Raw genomic sequence first — 20,502 nt, 5'->3', positions numbered from 1 at the left:
GATGCAAATCTGTAAAAATCCAACAAATACAGAGAGTAGTTACGGTTAATAACGCTAGTTGAATAAACCTATGTTACTCCCCAAAAAAGAACCTTAATAACGAATGTGTTTCTTAGAGTATGAGCTACACAGTTGACAGCCAGACAATATGTGGTAGGAAAGAATTCAATGTATTGTAAACGTATGGAACAAAAGTACCATCTGTGTTACATTGAACATATTCAAATTAATTCATCGCATTATATTACTATCGGACTATTTCAGATTATTTGTTTCTGCCACATGTGTACAATACGATACTTATATAGAAACACAATATTATTTTGATTTGTTCTTTTACTTTTCAGGCTATACCTCTGAAACTTGAAGCACGATTAAGCGAACACTCTTCGTTATGCTATCACTAAACGGATTATAGCTCTGAGCACTCTTTCTTATGCTGTCACTAAACGGATTATAGCTCTGAGCACTCTTTCTTATGCTGTCACTGAACGAAGTTATACCCTTGAGTACTCTTTCTTATATTGTCACTATGCGGAGTTATACCCTTGAGCACTCTTTCTTATGTTGTCACTAAGCAAAGTTATATCCTTGGGCACTCTTTCTCATGTTGACACTGAGAGGATTATATTTCTGAGCAGTCATTCTTATGCTATCACTGAATGCATCAATAAATATGTTCGAGTGGTCATTCTTATGCTATTACTGAATTACAATATGTCTGAGCTGTCTGTTATGGCTGTATAAGCTGGTTCTACCTGTAACGATGCTATATCTATTAAAACTACCCCACTGACAAAATAAACGTGAAGACTTATAATGCTAAAATTCGAAGTTCGATCACAATATAGTCCATTGTGCAGCTTTGCGTTTAGTAGCAAAACAAATCTACAGAGACTTATGGTATCTTTAAACAGATTAAATCTGTGAACAGGCATTCTTACGTTAGCTCCAAGTAAACACATTCACACACACTAGTAGGCTACATGTATTGAATCTTATAGTGGTATGAAGTGGACTTCCTTCTTTTCCGAGCACACAAAATTTGTTTACTCTTATGGTATACTCATAAAGCCTATATATACGTGAAAACTTCTCAGGTTCACACTTATGATAGTACTAGAATCACCTACGTTTACCTTTATATCTTCTTCAGGCTCCTGCTTAATTCGTACACTGCTCGGCTCTCCGGCTTCACCCCGCATCCGACGTCGTTTAGGCGAAGTTTCAGAGGCGTTCATTCCTGGCAGAGCCTTTGTGGGCAGCTGGATTTTGGCGAGTTTCCTCTTTTCCAGCGGTAGCCTGGACCGATTGGCCCTGATGTGGGCTCTTCACAGGAGAACCTTGTCTAAAATGGTGAAAAGTGAGAGGATAATATATCACAAGTATCAGGTTTCGCTCTCCTTCCATCGCGAGCGCCTGTACACATGTTCCCTCGCCTACGAAGCGCCGCCATGTTTTTTATTGACTTCCTGTAAAGACTGCGCAGTGATGAAGCATTCGCACGTTCCCGTCACTTCTCAGTCTTGCGAGTTTGTGACGCTCGCGTTTTAGACAAACAGACGCTTCCGGAAGTTTGTCTCGAGGTGTAGCTAAGCGACTGAAACTTTAAAAATGCTGGCAGAGACAAATTGCATTAGAGTAAAGGTACTTCAATATAGCTTAACATAAGGAAGCCAGAAAGAAACTAGTTGTTGAAAATAAGAAATTTCGCATCAAAGTCTATAAAGATAACGCTGTATTTCCACGAAATCTAAGATTGAGCAACATATGAGCTCACGTATAATTTACCTGTACATACTAAGACCACAGAGAAACTTTTCTATGAGCTAAACAGCCTCAGGGTGATAAGAGGTACAAGATTCTTGCCGTCCATAATCGCGCTCATAATTTTCGCTTTCTTTGTACAATTATTTTCATAATTTTCGGTCTCTTTGTTCCGGATGAAGGTAACGTATGTGCAACATTTTAATGACATGTGAAGCACATTATGCTAAACTGTATTCGCTCTGTAGTTCTAACATAGACATGTACATACATATATGTACGCATATATAGAGCTGGCTAAGAAACGCTGTTACTGACACCTGACAAATAACAAAGTAATTTATGCTTAAATCATAACCACTTACAAGCGCTTGAGTTCATTGGCTTTTAAAGTGCTTGCTTTAACTATGAATGTTAAAATAAGCACAAGAAGATATGCAGGTTAAAGTACAACAAGAAGAAATAAACATAAACGGTGGTTATAAGATAAAGTCTGGCTTCTTCTATTCATAAAGTCTAAAACAAGAGCCTTTGTAAAATGATAAATATTTAAGAACAAACCTTACTATGCAACAATAAATTTCAGTCTTAAATGCTTAATTTCCTTTTTGTCTCATACATACAAATATCTGTTTTGAAAAGATAATAATCCTTTTAAACCAAAATCTGTTACTCGTATAACGTTATGAGCGCCATCTACCAAACAATTTGAAGTACATTATATTATATATTTCACGAAGATAACTCCGAATGTAAAAGCCTTAAAAAATCCAATAAATATCTGTATATTTTGGCTTCGCTGCATTAATTGATAGACATGTTGAGTAATGCGTAATAAAACTAAAGAAAGAAAGCAAATTTACACAAATTCAAAATATATTAAAAACCAAATAAAATTACCTTAAATATACTTGTATACTCTCGTTTGAAGTAGGCCGTTTCATGACTTTATTGTTGAGTTACGGTAACTGCATAACAATTTAACATATAGTAAATATAGTTTTAAAAATAACGTTAAACATATATTAAATCTGTGGATGAGTTATAAGACAAATAAACGGGCGATTACGGACACACACAAAGACAGCTTTATGAAACAACAAGTGCTTTTCAAAAATATCTACAATATGATGTTTATATATTACATTCGTTTTTAAAATGTGTGTACGAAGAAACTGCGTCTATCCTTCGGCCGAAAATATCCTTAATAGCATGAACACCAAAATGATGAACCAATGCATTCTAATTTTTTTATATAGAAAATAAGCATTTTTAATTAACTATACCGACTGCCAGGCCGATGTTTAATTTTTCTCTAAGTAAATAGGACGTTGTAATCGGAAGTTAATATCAATTAACATCAGTTGCTAATATTATCCGCAGTTCTTATAATTCTGACATCTTCTCTCGTTACATCATTATTATTAAATGTACTTGTGGCTGGCTAGTTTTGTTTTTAATAAAAACTTTGTTGAACGTAAACCATTATAAAATGTTTCGTACTCACCCTTTACCGCAACTGTGAACTTTATTGAACAATGATACCACATAAGTAAGGTATTTCACCTCAATGGTGATATACTGTTGATACGTATAAATCTCAACACTTCCCGCTACTCGATCGTACAGCTACACCAGCTGGTCGTACTCGCACTGTCGTAAAACCGACGGGTTGACTAAAGCGGCTATCAGGGAGGGCGGTATGGTTCCCGGCAGGGCAACGGGCCGTGAATCAGCTTGGTCGAGGCGTGGAAAATGGTTCCAGAACTGTTTATATCGTGTCTCGAGATGATGGGTAACTTTAAGAGAGAAGTTTCTGTCCACAAATAAACTAAGTTAGATGTTTAGCTTTCCACACTTCCACACATCTTCAGTTAGAAGTCACTCGACAACACTATGGATACAATATCCTCTCCAACAGAACCTCTTTCCCCCTCCTCCCTACCATCATCTTCTCTGACGAGATAGCGCTCCACTGTCAGTAGGCGGGCTCTGCTGCTCGCAAGAAGGAGGATCGCAGCTGGGCGCAAAATTCTACTTTAGCTGGTACGTAATTACACTTACTGATCATTGTCGCTGAGCTACAGTGTAAATGAAAGTACATTCAAGTAACGACGACAGAAAAGAAAAAAAAAAATCGTGGAAGCGTCTGACTTCAACAACACCATTCTTCTTGCTTTGTTACTTTCAGCTACCGAGGACGCTAATTAGATCGTTTTCCAGTCAACTTACAGGTTCTCCCAGTCATTTTGGACGGGCGCCAAAGCTTACACAAACTGGTATCGTCCTTATATTAAGTCTATACGTTGTTAAGAAATAATTAAATCTTAGATATGCCTATACTGTGATTATTTTCTGGATTCTTTGACCATTACGGAGGGATACAAGCGTAAAAAAAAGTCAAAGTTTTTTTATGGCGTAGCTCGCTAACTCTATAGTGTCTCAAGAATGTATAAAAACTGCCACTTCGAAGTACTAGCTTTAGAAAATCCAAATTTTTGAGCCTTCTAGATTTATTTCATTCATGTGTGAATAATAAAATATGGTAACCAGCATTTATCTTTTATCACTACTTTTGACTTGCAATTAATAATTAAATTATACATTTCAGATTACTTAGGTATGTTTGTACACTTGTTACGTAAATTAACACTACCCATATAACGAGTTTGATTTTGTTTCTTGACTTAATCTTTGACCCCTAGCGGCGAGTTTGATAAGTACATATTTTCTTTTAAATTAATTAAATATTTATAATACAGAAAAATAAATTTCCAGAAAAAAAGCTGGTTATAAGATTTATTTTTACCTACGAATTTTTAAAAAAGAAAAAGAAAACTTATTGTAATTAAATATTATTCGTCATAGACGTTATCTTATTAATTTTATATTGACGTGACATCTGCCTTATGCATATTAAAGTTTCAAATCCAATTAAATCATGAATCAGTAATTTCTTACGTATTAAAGATTTAAGTTACTCTACCTAGAGCTATGGAGTTACTGTATATTAAGTCAATAAAGTGATGAAAATATTGTTCAAACTTACTTTTTCGTCACTTTAAGATAGTATTTTTCGCGAGACGTAATAAAGTGAAATTTTCTGTAGTGGTACTATTAAACTGATCTAATTATCAGAGAAGCAGAAGTATTTAATTATGCTGATTATTTCTGTATGGCTAGGTTAATTAATAATTGTACATAAAGTTCAGTATACTTTAATCAGTGTTTAAATAGATTAATCATAAAGTTACACTTCAAAACAAATAATCTCCTCAAATGCAACTTGAATTTAATATAATATTCTTTACAACATTAAAAATGACTTGATAATATGAGCTACAAAGAAGCTCACAAGATAGTGTATAGATCTATATATATATATACATATACTGAATAAAGAGAAAGATAACCTTGTCTGACAAACAAGGTTCTTTTGTGCAATAACGTTTCTTCCTTATCTTAAACTTTATAGATGCTGGTTTACAATTTCAGTTAGTTTGAAAATCCTTAGAATTTATCCAAAACAAGATTTTAATGCGGTGCATTTCTTATTTAAATTAAGTGAACGAGCACAAAATAAAAAGCTACTGGAACATTGCAAATACTTTCCAACAGAAAGCAGATAAATATGTGAATCATATTAGTACGAACATTTTTTTCTCTCTTTCAGTATTTTTACTTATGTAATTAAACATTAACCTGCAACACAAAATACCACCTGATATCTAAGGACCATTTTCTGGTTCGGTTAATGCTATTTTTTTGTTTTTGTCGTGTCGTGTAAACGATTACAAGAGAGACGTGTCCAAAATTTTTGCCTCATGAGAATAACGCAAGTTTTGCCATCTAGTAGCTGCTTGACGAGTTAATTTCCAAAGTTTTGTAGAACTTGGAGGATTATCTCAAATTTTAGAGTTTAACTACTCAGATTTCGTGAAAACAACTAAATAAATAAACACAAACTATTCCAAAATTACTTTAATCCAATCTATCTTGTACAAGAAATTTGAGCTGATCCAATTTCATTTTTATTCATAAGCCATTCTTTCTGCCAGTTTTTGGCAATACTTTGAATTAGAAACGGACTTTTCTCTGTGTGATTAAATCGTTGATCTCTTACCAAGGTACTACTTCATTAGATTTGTAACACACACACAAATATAAATATATATCTGAAAGCTAGAAATTGTTCATTCGAATAGGTCCATTCCTTGTTGATCAGGATAATACCAAAGCTACACGTAGATTAACAACTTGAAAAAAATAATTAGTTTCATTTGTTTTCATCCAATGCAATCAGGTGCATGGACTTCTCTAAAACTTTTCAACGATTCTAAATCTATGGAGTTAATTGAATTTGGGGAGTAGTTAATAGGTTGTGCACATTTCGAAAATACACTCTTAATGAAGTGTTTTTGTGTTTCTAACAATAACAATAACACAGTGTGTAATAGAAGTAAGTTTCAAGAGCTACTCTGATGTCATGTGAAATCGCGTCAATTTGCGTGACATTTTTTAAAAGTTCTTTCTGAATTTAGGTAAACAAGCTCTCTGGATTTTTTTGCCTAAATTTTCACGGTTGAAACAATTAAAAAACGTCCTGAATCGCAACAAACAAAAACTTATCTGATAAATACTGCAAAAATTACTCTACACAAGCTATATCATTTTCAGAAAGCTTACAAAAATTTAAGAACATTTATCAAACTGAGAGTCTATATAAATCTTTAAATAAATACTTAATGTCAGATCTTCATGTTGAAAGCTGTATACCTCGAAAACATTAGAAGTCTACTAGATTTGTCATGAGCTAGGTTAATGAGAACAAACTTGGAGTATACCGTGTTTCTCCGAAAATAAGACAGGGCTTATATTAATTTTCACTCCAAAATATGACACTAGGGCTTATTTTCGGGGGATGTCTTATTTTGATATATTAAAAAAATGAAGTTACAAAGTAAAACTATTAAACTAACCATTTAAAATAAACTATTATTAAACTATTAAACTAACTGATTAATACTTAAACAAACTAATTAACTAACTATTAAACTAATTAATAAATTAATTTTTTTATTATTTCTTTCCTCTTCCTGCCACTCTTAACTAGGGCTTATATTAAAACTATCCCCAAAAATCACACTAGGTCTTATTTTATGGGTAGGTCTTATTATCGGAGAAACACGGTACCATCAAAAATATGAAACCTGACAGCTCTAAGTAATATACATAACTATAACCAATTTAATTTAAATATGTTTGGAAAATCATGAATACAATATAAAAGATTTCTGGGAAATATAATTCCATACACATTTTACTTTAAATAAATGTTGCGTGTAAAATAAATGCAGAATACATCAAATTTTACTACTGCTAATAATAAATGGTACTGTTACCGTTATTTACAGTCTTGGCACTTATAGTTCCTATAAGTCTATAACAGAGGCGTGCACAATATTTTGTAAATAATAATGTATTTCACTGATTTTAACACTTTTAATCTATATGCCAAGTATATACACAGACACACGCACACACAGATATTTTTTCCCACCTTAGAAATTTTCGAATAGTAGTCTACTTCAGACGCACGAATTTCTTTCGTAAACAGAGCGTTAGGATCATAGAGGAAAAATGTGTATAACATAACAAAACAACTGTCACGCTCTGCATCTCCTGAACGTTTAATTGTAGAATAAAATTATCTATCAATGTTCATTTTCAAGAGGACACTACTGGAAAATTGTTCATATTTTTTTACAATTCCTAAAATTTTGTATCCAAAGCAAGATCGATCTGTAAGTCTTCGCATGTTCTGGAGAAAAAAATAAATAAACTCATCAACAACAAATACGTTTATTTTTATAAGGAAATTTTATTAAAAAGAGGAACTTTCTCATCAACTGAGTACAACAAATATCTAAAAAAAAAGATGAACATAAACAAACGAAAAAGGATAAAGAGAAGAATGTCTTTGAGTGTATATATGATGTTGTTCAATTTATATATGTATATGTTTTATACCAGTATTATGTATACATGCATTGAGATGAAATAAATATATCCCCTTTGAAATTTCTTATAGATATGGCAAGTGTCAAAACAGCGTTCATTTTGGTAACGGTATATTCTTGCGCTTAGTAGAACAACAAGGAATGGTGGCAACCAGCGAAAATAATTTCCCCCGTCTACTTAGCGAAGCTGAGTACTCTGTTGTGCAGGGTACCTCCTTTCCATTGAAACCCAAATATTTTTGCCAATACTGCATTGCAGTCAGTTTTCTTTGCTTAAAACAATATGCAACACAATTTTAAAGGATAAAGTCGGATAAAATATTGTGCTTTGAATTTATTTCTTGCTGAAATTAACAATTTTAGTGACGAGAAAAAATACATGCAATTTGACGTTAATATGTGTAATGCCAATTACTATTATTTTTTTACATGGAAGGTAACCAAAATAATATTAGACTTGCTAACTATTTGGAATACCTCATGTCCTTCAGTAACTTATAGGTTAAGTTTATGACTTATTTCCTTAAATGGCATTACATATACAACTAATTATAGCTTCTAATACAGCCAAGAAAGGATCTGAAGACCACGACTATAACTTCATTTCAAGCTATAATACAATACACTCTCATATACAGAGAAAATAAAATGTGTCAAAATTAGTTTAGTAGTACATACACTGCTGACCAAAATCTTAAGGCCAATGAACATAAAGAAAAAATATGCATTTTGCGTTGTTAGACTCAACCACATATTTCAGTAGAGCTTTGAAAGATGAAAATAAGAAAAGGGAAAATAAAAATAAAAAACTTTTTAGCATTTAATAGGGAAAATGTGAACACTATGAAATTAGCCTAAATACCAGCTGGTCAAAAGTTTAAGACCATACTGAAACGAAGCGTTAATCGGTTAGCACGTAACGAAATTTAGTCGTGTTCAAGCATTAGCGTTGTCAACATCTCCCACTGACATCTCCTGTGTTACATTGGGTAAAAACAAGACAAAGGCTAAAAAGTTGACAGAGTTTGAACGTGGCAGAATTGTCAAGCTGCAAAAGCAAGGTCTCTCTCAACGTGCCATCGCTGGTGAGATTGGTCGTAGTAAAACTACTGTTGCAAATTTCTTAAAAGACCCTGATGGATACGGAACGATAATTTCAAATGGTCAGCCCAAGAAAATCTCACGCGTTGAGCAGGAGGATTCGATGTGTTGTCCGGCAAGACACCAGCCGATCGTCGAAACAGATTAAGGCCCTTACAGACGCAGAATGCAGCTCAAGAACAATAAGACGGCATCTACGAGAGAGAGGCTTTAAAAAACCGTAAACGTCTTCAAAGGCCACGCCTCCTTCCACACCACGAAACAGCTCGGTTAAACTTTGCTGAGAAGCACCAAACATGGGACGTGGAAAAGTGAACGAAGGTTTTGTTCTCTGATGAGAAAAAATTTAACCTGAATGGTCCAGATGGCTTCCAACGTTACTGGCACGATAACGATATCCCACCGGAGACATTTTCTACACGACACAGAGGAGGAGGTTCCATCATGATGTGGGATGCTTTCTCCTTCCATGTAACAATGGAGCTTCAGGTTATACAGGGACGTTAAACAGCAGCTGGCTACATTGGCATGTTGAAGAAAGCGTCCTTATTGACTGAAGACCCTCGCTTGTGTGGAAATGACTGGATCTTTCAGCAGGAAAATGCTGCAATCCACAATGCCCGTACGACAAAGGACTTTTTCATGGCGAATAACGTGATTTTTTTGGACCATCCAGCGTGTTCGCCCGAACTGAACCCAATTGAAAATGTTTGGGGGTGGATGGCAAGGGAAGTCTATAGAAATGGACGTCAATTCCAAACAGTGCATGATCTTCGCGAAGCCATCTTCACCACTTGGAATAACATTCCATCCAGCCTTCTGCAAACGCTTATATCGGCCATGCCAAAGCGAATGTTTTCAGATATTCGCAATGACGGATGTGCAATTCACTACTGAGACCTCTTGTTGGGTATTTTCTACCCTGTTTAAGACTTCTTTTTGGTACGGTCTTAAACTTTTGACCAGCTAGTATTTAGGCTAATTTCAGTGTTCACATTTTCCCTACTAAATGCTAAAAATTTTTTTATTTTACCTTTTCTTATTTTCATCTTTCAAAGCTCTACTCAAATAAGTGGTTGAGTCTAACAACACAAAATGCATATTTTTTCTTTATGTTCATTGGGCTTAAGATTTTGTTCAGCAGTGTAGCTTTACGTTTACTATGCCTGCAAAAGACAGGATCAAATAAAACATTAGCTTTAATTGTGCGTATGTGTTTTTCTCTTGTAGCAAAACCCCATCGTGCTAGCAGCTGTGTCCACAAAGGGGATTGAACCGCTGATTTTAGCGTTGTAAATCCGTAGACTTACCGCTGTCCCAGCGGGGTAAAATTCTAATTGTTTCGCTGTAAAAAAGGTACTTAAAAGATACAGCAGCAAACAAATCTTTAAGTAAGAAATTCTGTTACTTTTTTACAGTAATAATTAGATTGATATTAGGATAAAGTATATCAAAACTTTTGCAAAGTAAAACCAAGTCAGAAAATATAACAAGTTGTATTTATTAATTAGTTAATTAAAATATCACGTTACACTCACTCGTGCAACAGATCAGATGAATGAAGTAATCAAGTACGGGACATTAATTTCCAATAAAAATAAACAACCATGGTAAGCAAACATATCGTAAAAATTTTGTAAGATAAAACATAAACAATTTTTAATAATAACACTGCACTAAGCATCTAAACGATTATTATGAAGATAATAAAAAGGCGTGTTAAAAGAAAAAAAGAAAATGTCTTGAACAGCAAGAATCTCACAAAAATGTAACATGTTCTATTATTGGTCTGCTCTGGCTACTGGCGAGCGCGACTCAAGATCGATAACAAGCCTGTTTTCACTAGATTGACTTCCTGCTAAGGTCTCAGGGGCAACATCAACAGTTAAATCCATTGGTTGATGAGTCTCCTTGTTACCACTCTTTCCAGAGTAGGCGAATGTTTGCAAGGCAGTTGAATCAACTCCATTAACATCATTTCTAACCTGTCCAGTATATTCCAACTTATTTTCGAGCACATGGTTTGTTTCTAAAGTAGTGGGCAAAATGGAAGTATTTGATTCATCTCCATCTCTTCCACTTGCAATATTCCTTCTGCTGTAAGTATTATATTCAGCGTTGGCACTATCTGGATCTCCAAAGTCGGTTGTTATTTTTCCTTGGACAACAGCATCAATCCCTTGAGATACCTGCCAAATATCGTCGTTTGTTTGGCAACCAATGTCATTATCCAAGTAATGGACATTAGTGAGTTGTGTGTACAGTGATTCACTCACAGCTGGGTACTGTTGAGGTGTTGATATATCTTGTAAGTTTACTTGGTTCATGGGCACTCCTTCTTGTTCGGATTGTTGGAGAGTCTGATATTTGTAGCCCTCAGCTCTTCCATCCTTGTACGATGTACAATCAGGGTATACTGGTCCTTGAGATATAGGTGAATACATGTACCAATAAGTGTCATAATAATTTTCCGTAGAGTATGGAAAGGAATAAGATGTACTGGGAGTGTCTCGGTTTACGAATGTTGAATTTCTTCTGCAATGAACTGGGTTAATTCTATTAGCTCCTTCGTCCACTGTGCTTACAGCCTTGATGCCTTCAGGGGTTATTTCTCCTGGTAGAAAAGCTTCTGGAATTTTTCCATGGGGCGTTCCACTGGACCAGTAAATTCGGTGTGGATGGGGATGGTGACATCTGTTTTGAAAACAGGATCTGAAAGAAGGAATTTTATAACAGCTGTTGCACGAACATTTTGTAGCAGTTTGTGGAGGTACAGAATAGCCTTTTTCAGTCCAGTATCTCCAAGCCCAGTAGCAAGTTGGAGTCTTTCTACTGGACTGCGTAAACGTGCTTTGCCCAGAAGGTAGAATAATTTGTTGGCCTAACATTGAAAAAAAAGATAAAAATTAAAATTATTTCTACAAGAGAGAATCAACAATGTTTACATCTGATAATGCAGTGTTAACTACTATGCTATATATAGACGTATTTTGCCAGGATTAATCAAAGGAAAAAAAAAGTATTCAGAATTAAAAATATACAATATGACAATGAAAATAATTCATTTCAGAGAAAAGACAACTTATGTTAACATGCAAACAGCAATGTTAAAAGTTTCACTATTAATATTTATGACTTCAACAGCAGACAAAAAGAATGCTCTGTTTTGAATTCAAATTTTTATTAATCATTGGATTCACGTTACAGTGCTTTGTTTTAACTTCGCATGTTGTATAAGAAGAAAAAACAAAATAAATGAAGTAAAACTGCATGAATCAGATTTTTTACAGCAACATAAGTGTCTATCGTATTATTTTTACTTTTGTATCAAGTTTTGAAGTCTGTTTTCTTCTTCCCTTCTATACAGAGAAGTTTCGTTCCGACAAATAACGTCAAGCAATAACAGCTCCTTTAGGGTCGACTAAATTCCAAGAGATTTTCTTTCCCACAAACATCAAACTTTAACACTTTAGACGTATTTTATAAAAAAAAAAATGGTTACTTGAAATACAAACTGTGTTAATCTAACTTTGCCACCATTGTAATGTTTCGTTATTTTCAGGACATAAATAAAGATGTTATTTAACTTTTCATTACAGAAGATGATAAAAAATTACAAAATTACGATAATAATTTAATACATTAAAGGTTCCTATTTAAACGCCGAAAGCTAAAGAAGCTTTATAAACCGATAGACTTACAAGTTTGCATAAAAGTCACATTAACCTCAGATAAGTTTTTTCCCACCTTTTTAATTTGTATATTACGGACGAAAAACAGATGTGTGTAGAAATTGCACTTCAGACCTACATTTTGCCTCCTACAACAAATTACATTGTTGTTTAGGGACAAAACTATCTATCACCTGATTGTTCTTAGGCAAACTACAGTGTTCATATTGAATGCTCAATATTCACTATTCATTTTGATTTGTTTGAAATGTTTGTTTTTATTCTTTGTTTTATTTTATTTCTTTACAAATTCGGTGATTTTACAGGAAAATAATTTAATTCAAACGTTTTATAAAACTAAGTTATAGCCAAAAGAAAAATAGTGTTTGAGCTAAGCCGTAAGTTACGTTTATGTATTGGAGCAACTACACCTCCTTATTGACACAGCGTCATGTCTGCCGACTTATACTGCTGCAAATTAAGTTTAAGTATGTTTTATCCTATGTACAGTCGAAAGAGTTAAAAATTTGTGTCGGTGTTTAAAACCTTTAGGTGGCGAATAAATGTTAATTAATAAACATTATTTTGTATTTTAACACATATAATACAAAAATAAACGTTTATTACCAATATCTTTTATCCTTTGTATGGTTGAAATAATTGATAATTTGTGTCGGAATGTCCGACGTTGAGAAAACTCAACAGTGCTACTCTAGTTTCCTTCAGAGTGCACGGGTATTTTGGTTCGCGATAACATTTCATTTTATTGAGTATATTTTACCTAGGATGTGTTGACTAAAGAATTTCTTCAAGACTGATGCGTAGTGAAGAATGGGAGAAACATACAATTAGGTTTTAGTTAAATTCTGTAATTTTCATTAACCATCCAACAATATATTCCGTCGTTTTTGACAGGCTTTTATATTAGTAGTTTAAGAGTTACGGTTTAAACGTGAAACTTAGCACAACATTAGATACTAATCCGTCAAAAATTTAGAGAAATATGCGAATGGGGGATTGCAGTTAAAGTGATTTTTATCTCAAACTTTAGTATCAAAAGTCTAGCATTATTTTTGTTAGAGTCTTTGAAACTTTTCATTTTGCTTGCTTTACTTGACTAACCCTTCATTAAGTATTTCTACCAGCAACACAATAGATGAATGCACATAAACCTTTCTGATCACATTGAACCAGGTAGTACAGTGGGAAGCAAATTACAGAGTTAGCTCAAAATGTGTTTATATAAAATCGAGAAATTCCAAACCATGACTATCGATTTATATAAACATTTACAAAACATATTCTAACAAAATATAAGACTACTTGTACTTGGCTGAGCCAATTTTTTCTCAGGTTCAACTCTATCAAAGATAGCTTCATTCGATCGCAAAATAATTATTTCTGTGGAGGTGCAAATATCGAAAATGTTCACAAGGAAGTTTGTTTCAATATAAATTTGATAATCCTTAGCGTCTTTAAATACCACAACACAATATAATTTGTCGAACAACACGTTCTACTAGATCGATAATATACTTTGGGAAAAGAGACGTCCGTCCATCCACTGCGTTTGAATATGAAGAATAGCAAAAGACATACAAAAACAATTATACTTATAGCTTAAGTCCTATTAACGTAATTCGTATGAATAAATGTTAGTTTACGTGTGCATGTGTTGCAAAATTTAAAAACCTTTTCTCTGCTGCAAAATATTTAAATCATAATTTTTATGCAATTCTCTGGCATATTTATGAAAATGCATGTTCGAACACTTTTTGTTTTTATTTTATTTTAGAATTGGTTTTGCACATAAATATTTAAAATTTTGTTTAAAAATCAATGTTTTGTTGACTTCTGATAGGCCCGGCATGGCCAGTTGGGTTAAGGCGTTCGACTCGAAATCTGAGGGCGCGGGTTGGAATTCAGGTCGCACCAAACATGCTCGCCCTTTCAGCCGTGAGGGCGTTATAATATTCCATCAATCCCACTATTCGTTGGTAAAAGAATAGCCCAAGAGTTTGCAGTGGGTGGTGATGACTAGCTACCTTCCCTCTAGTCTTACACTGCTCAATTAGGGACGGCTTGCGCAGATAGCCCTGGTGAAGCTTTGCGCGAAATTTAAAAACAAACAAACAAGACTTCTGATAATTTTGTTAATAAATCCAAAAATGTGGATGAGTAATTCAGACTTTTAAATAAGGGTTTTATAAAGTCGTTCTCCTTTCAACAAGTACATAAACAGGATTAACTAATTGAAATTTCTGATGTTGGGTGAGTAGCAGTAACTTCAACATTGCCAGTTTTTAGTTATTTTTATTTTAACTTTCAGATAGAATATATCTTAGTGGCCAAATGTTAGATTTAACGCGGTTGGGTAAGAATGTGACTTGAGCGACACACCGCAACTTAATGCTTTTAATTAGTTTAGCTATAAATCTAAAATCTACACCACAGCGACTAGTTTATTTCATCCCTCCAGTTGTATATCTTACAGCTAGAAACCGGGTTTCGATATCTAGATAGCCCTTTGCGTAGCTTTGTGTTTAACTACAAACAACCTTTACCTCAACTGCACGTAGATTTCGTTCAAAAAACAGTAGTCTTATTACAGTACGTGTTTGTCGTTAATCTTTTTCGTATGAAAACCCTGCTTCCAAAAATCAGTAAATAATAACAGAAAATAACACTATAAAGATGTTACGTTACCTTCAATATAATGTGGTATTTCATCTGATTTGGTCGAGACAAACGTTCGTCTCACATTTGCAGTACCTGTTGACATTCCCATATCTTCACACGGGTAACCTTTGTTAGCTGCGCAACCGCTTACGTCTCCATTTTGAAACATATAAGTGTCATTTGCTCGTGACTTTACCTGGATGTTTCTTTTAATAGTATCTGCTCGCTCTGAATTTTGTGATTTTGCAAGAGGCTGGTTGGTTGATATAGTATAAGGAAAATCATAATATTGTATTTCAGGCTTTAATGAGGTCTTCATTAACTTTGTCTTTATCGTTTGTTGGGCGTCGTTCTTTTGTGATACTTCTGGGAGAAGGTCTTGATTCAGTTGAAATACTTGAGCAGCATTTACATTATTTTTTACTGTAGCGTTGATCAAAGAAGACTGAGTTACTTGATTATTAGCTTCTGAACATGAGGTTCCATTACCACAAAATAACTGAACTGATTCTTGGAAAGTGTTTGAGGGTTGGATTTGTTTACATTGAATGTGATTGCCTTGATTTAAGGAGCAGTTCGGCGAGTTCCATTTTTGTATTTTGTTCAATACATCCGACGTCTGACCAGAAGATATCATACTAGCATTAGAAGTTGTTGTAGTAAGAGGAAAATAAATCACAGATGAAACACCTATGAGAAATACAAATTTTCCTTTCTGTATAACCTATTTACGCTCGAAACATTTCAAAAAATCAAATTTATCTCTTCTTCTGCAATAACCATTTAAACTACATATCGTTCAATTGATGTTTTGGTTTGAACAATCACTTAAAAAGTATGTACAAAAACGTTGTCATAGATTCTGAAACAAGTTCTGAAAAAAAAAGGTTATTTTAACTAATAACAAAGGTTTTTAACTTCTCTTATGCAGCTTAGAAATGAAGAAAGTAAGGTTATCAAAAGGAAAGAGGTTTATTGAAAAACTGTTCGTGTAATTAGGCTTCCCTTTGAATAATTTACAATATTGTATTCAGTTAGAATACACTTAGCTAGCTTTCTTATGTTATTCAAAAGCATGGTTTTAATATGTCCCTGCTTCACAGTTCGAATGAAAAAATTTGCTCTTGAATGAAATAAACAAACAAGCTTTTTTAGACGACTAAGAACTGTGATGACTTTTGTTGATTAATATTTCTGCGTTTTTAATGTATCCTAATTAAATAAATCATGTATAACATTTTTTTCCAAAACGAGATCGAAACAATAAAATAAAATAATGGTAAAAGTTAGAAAGTAATAATAATAAAAAATATTTTAATGCAGAAGCATTTACGTAAGATTGAACAGTGGTTGAGGTACAGTGTCTGACGAGTTTACTCTCTATTGGTAACCCTCACAAACGAAATTAATTTGATACTAAAAATTAGGAACAGATAATAGCGCTCAATCACACAGTATTCCACATTCAACTTCACTATCCACTTTCTGGAGCCACTTCTGAAAAAAAAACAGTAACTTTTATTGAAACAACAACAACAGAAATAAGCATTAAAAAGTATCGAAAACACATCGTTAGGGGTGATAAATATATCATATATTTTTTGAAACTGGAATTCCAGCTCCCATATCTATTTCAATCAGCACAAAGAAACATCAGGTACTTATACAAACGTACATATAAATAAGGAATGAAAAAATTAGGTTTTACGCTCTTAATTTCAGTAACTTATTAAATCATCAACCGCCTTATATATTCTGGGTAGCCCAAAAATGTACCCATTCTTTAAGTTATGCAGATTATGTATATCGATTCTAAACGTTTTATCTCAGATAATATTAAAGAATGTGTAAAAGTAAACCTAAACCATTGATGCATCACAACAACTGGTCACGAATGCTTTACATTGAATCAGAGTTAAAAACTGTGTAATAGCACGACATGTGCTCCTTCATGTATGCCATTATTATTTGAATGCTGGTGATGCACAGTTTGAGCATCTCAAATGATGTAACAAGTGTATTTACAGTTAATCTGCTGTATATAGAGAAAGCAAATGATATTCGTGACACCTAACAACGAAGTTTTCATGGGTTTGTAATGCTAAAACCTGGAAAAATTATTTTAACTACAAGTTATTTCTATCGCAAACTATGTGTGACTAAATAAAACTGAAATTGTTTAATTGCGTTTCTATATCTTAACAAAATAATATAGGTTGTAGTTTAAATACACAAACCTAAAATTAACTGTGTATAAGTTAGAGTTTCACTGACACTTTCTTTTATTGCCACTTTTATATATAACTCTGCCATACGTACAATAAAAATAAGACGTTTTAATATTCCATTATTTGTTTTGAAGCTGTTAAACTTTGAGAAGTTAGAAGGGGTACATTCTTTCTTCGTGATAGTATAAAATTCCAAACTTTCATGTGGTTAATATCACAATTTTGAATGTTAAAACATGAATTATAGGTTTCAAAAGTGTGATATTAAAGTGCACGTGGACATATACAGCTCATGAGAGTAAACAAGTTATTAATTCACCTTCGATTTTCATTTTTTCTAATTATCTAAACATAATTGTTAGTTTATACACTTATTTCCTTTATAAAAATTGTAATATACTGTTTATGAATAGAAACAATAGATTGTTATAAGAATATAACAGCAATGATGTTTACACTATCAAAATATACAAAGTATATTTATTAATATACTCTAATGTCTTACCTGGGGTTGTATGTGTGTTCACATCTGGTGTCTGAATGTCCATTCCGTTCAGTACCTGATTTTGTATTGCTTGTTTACGTTCAATCGTATCCTATTGGGTCAAATTGTATTGAAAAATAAAATGTAAGTGGTTGGTATGGAATATAAAATATACTTAATCCAAGAATAACCTATCCCATTAGCTTTTTAATTCCGAGTCTTAATATATTATCACATTATTTGTGGGTTCACAAGTTTGTTGGTAACATGGTTTCTTATAATATGTCACATATACACACATAAACAAATTAAGCAAATGTACCATAAATGTTGCAATTAATCTTACAATATATATATATATATAACTTATGTTGAATAACAGTTAATAGTGATGTAACCTAAATATTTTGCGTGTGTTAGTTACGCTGAGTGTTTCAACAATCATGAGATTGAGTAGTATTTCTTATAGTATCACACTAGTTATCTTTCACACTTTAAAAAAGGCTAGAGCTTTTAGTGTGAAATTCATCTCAGTTTCGGCTTCCTTCTGAACATTTTATAAAACAAAACGAGCTACACTGCCAAATCTATGGTGCCTAAAGTATTATTGAGGATTCAGGTAGTTCATAATATAAGTTATATATTCAATAAACTGTTAGTGATGTAAAGTAAGATGAAAATGAAAGTTATGATGATACTTGATGAAGAATTGGAAGAGTGCCTTTCAAAATATAAATAAATAAGCTAGTTTACAACAGTAAGATAGTAGCCAACTGGAAGGTCATCTGTCAATGTTTGCAAAGAAATATTACATCCACCACGTATGCAATATATACTAAACATTCTGAATGTATACTATACATATATGTACGATCTATTTGCTGTGGCGTTAATTTTTAGACTAAACCTTTCTACTGTATATTTGGCCGGAGAAAGGTGTGACAAAGCGTCATTAATGTGGTTTAACGACCGAAATTTATCCAAGGTTTTAAAAGTTTTAAAACAGTTGAGCAGTATATTAGGTTTGGGCAAGTGTTCGTGTTTATTGATTATTAAGTATTTTAGTAAATTACACTGAATCCATTAAGAGAGTTATAGAGATAATAAGTTAGTCACGAGTTGTAATGTGTAAATATGATGGTTACGTTTCCACGAAGAAATAGATATAGGAAATTAACAAGCAAAATTGTTGGGTTGGCATAAACTTAAGCCTGTCAGTGAAACGTCAGGTCAGGTAGCTGTTTCTTTGTTTTTAAATTTCGCGCAAAGCTAAACGAGGGCGATCTACAACAGTCGTTCCTAATTTAACAGTGTAAGAATAGAATAGAGGGAAGGCAACTAGTCATCACCACTCACCGCCAACTCTTGGGCTACTCTTTTGTCAAGGAATAGTGGCATGACCGAAACATTATAACACTCCTATGGCTGAAAGGGCGAGCATGTTTATGTGTGACAGGGACTGTTAAGCTAACTTGTAGAAATGTGTATCAATAAAACATCAGTTAAGCTACATTGTAGTCCAAGAAATAAAACAGTTTAATCATCATTAAGTAGATTGTAGTCTGCACTTTTTCTAACAAGTACTACAAAAGAATCTGACAAACAAGAAAGAAGAAACTGTATTGAAAGAATAACTGAAGCATATGGATTCTAATTATGTTTCTTTGATATGATAGCACTAACTGCTGTTTATAAAGAATTAATCAGAGAGATTTATGCTTCCTTCATGCATGGCTAGGTGGTTAAGGCACTCGACTCGTAATCCGAGGGTCGCAGGGTCGAATCCTCGTCACACCAAACAGGCTCGCCCTTTCAGCTGTGAGTGGTGGTGATGACTGTGTTCCCTCCAGTCTTACACTACTAAATTATAAACAGCCAGCGCAGATAGCCCTCGCGCAGCTTTACGCGAAATTAAAAAACAAAAACAACAAAACCCTTAATGCCTATATTTAATGAAACAACCTTGGTCTGAAACAGAATGAGCGCGGGAGAACCAGGTGGTTCGGGCGCTCGAGTCGTAATCTGAGAGTTGCAGATGCCAGTCATATTCGCCATTTCAACCGTGAGGGCTTTATAAAGTGAAGGTTAATCCCACTATTCGTTGGTAAAAGAGCAGCCCAAAAGTCGGCGGTGGATAGTGATGTCTACCTGCCTTCCCTCTAGCCTTACACTGCGAAATTAGGGACGGCTAGTGCAGATAGCCCTCGTGCAGCTTTGCTCGAAATTCAAAACAAACCGAAATTGAACAAAGTCATATAAGAGATATCTATCAAATAAATGAAAAATGACGACCAAGCGCAACAAATTTTCATGCCGTTTACAAATTATAAGACTAACATAACATTAGTGTAGTTATAAATTGTTTCTTCAGAAATCGAAAAAGGTGAAATTGTCAACATTTTGTGTGTAAAGACATCGAATGTATGTTGATCGTGAGGGTTACAGACAGTTTTTGGTATAATTGGAAAATACAATTATGTTGCAGTTAAACTGATGCTTCCAGAAGTACAACAAGAATACATCTACGTTTCATGTAAGTGGTGTAGCTGAAA

General features: G+C 33.7%; 2 protein-coding genes across 6 annotated transcripts in view; both read right to left on the bottom strand.

The window, feature by feature from the left end:
• Positions 1–4,030, bottom strand: part of LOC143258648 (uncharacterized) — a 91,103-nt gene extending 87,073 nt beyond the window's left edge. For 2 of the 5 annotated variants that reach the window (XM_076517916.1, XM_076517915.1), the window contains exon 1: positions 1,140–1,753. Coding sequence is in view for 2 of the 5 variants with exons in the window: in XM_076517913.1 (XP_076374028.1) it covers positions 1,140–1,241 (102 nt within the window). In the remaining 3 variants the exon portion in view is untranslated. Of the gene's footprint in view, positions 1–1,139; positions 1,758–3,274 lie in introns of those variants that run through there. The other 3 variants (XM_076517913.1, XM_076517918.1, XM_076517912.1) reach the window with 3 other exon arrangements.
• A 6,585-nt stretch (positions 4,031–10,615) lies between these two features.
• Positions 10,616–15,915, bottom strand: LOC143224110 (uncharacterized). Its single transcript, XM_076452568.1, has 2 exons — positions 15,266–15,915; positions 10,616–11,769 (listed from the first exon to the last, which is right to left on the bottom strand). Exons 1-2 carry the CDS (start codon positions 15,873–15,875, stop codon positions 10,670–10,672), a joined length of 1,710 nt encoding a protein of 569 aa, XP_076308683.1. The 5' UTR covers positions 15,876–15,915; the 3' UTR covers positions 10,616–10,669.
• Positions 15,916–20,502: the final 4,587 nt, after the last annotated feature.

Source organism: Tachypleus tridentatus, chromosome 8 (assembly GCF_004210375.1).
Source record: "Tachypleus tridentatus isolate NWPU-2018 chromosome 8, ASM421037v1, whole genome shotgun sequence".
Taxonomy (NCBI): domain Eukaryota; kingdom Metazoa; phylum Arthropoda; class Merostomata; order Xiphosura; family Limulidae; genus Tachypleus; species Tachypleus tridentatus.
This window is presented reverse-complemented; position numbering and strand designations above follow the sequence as displayed.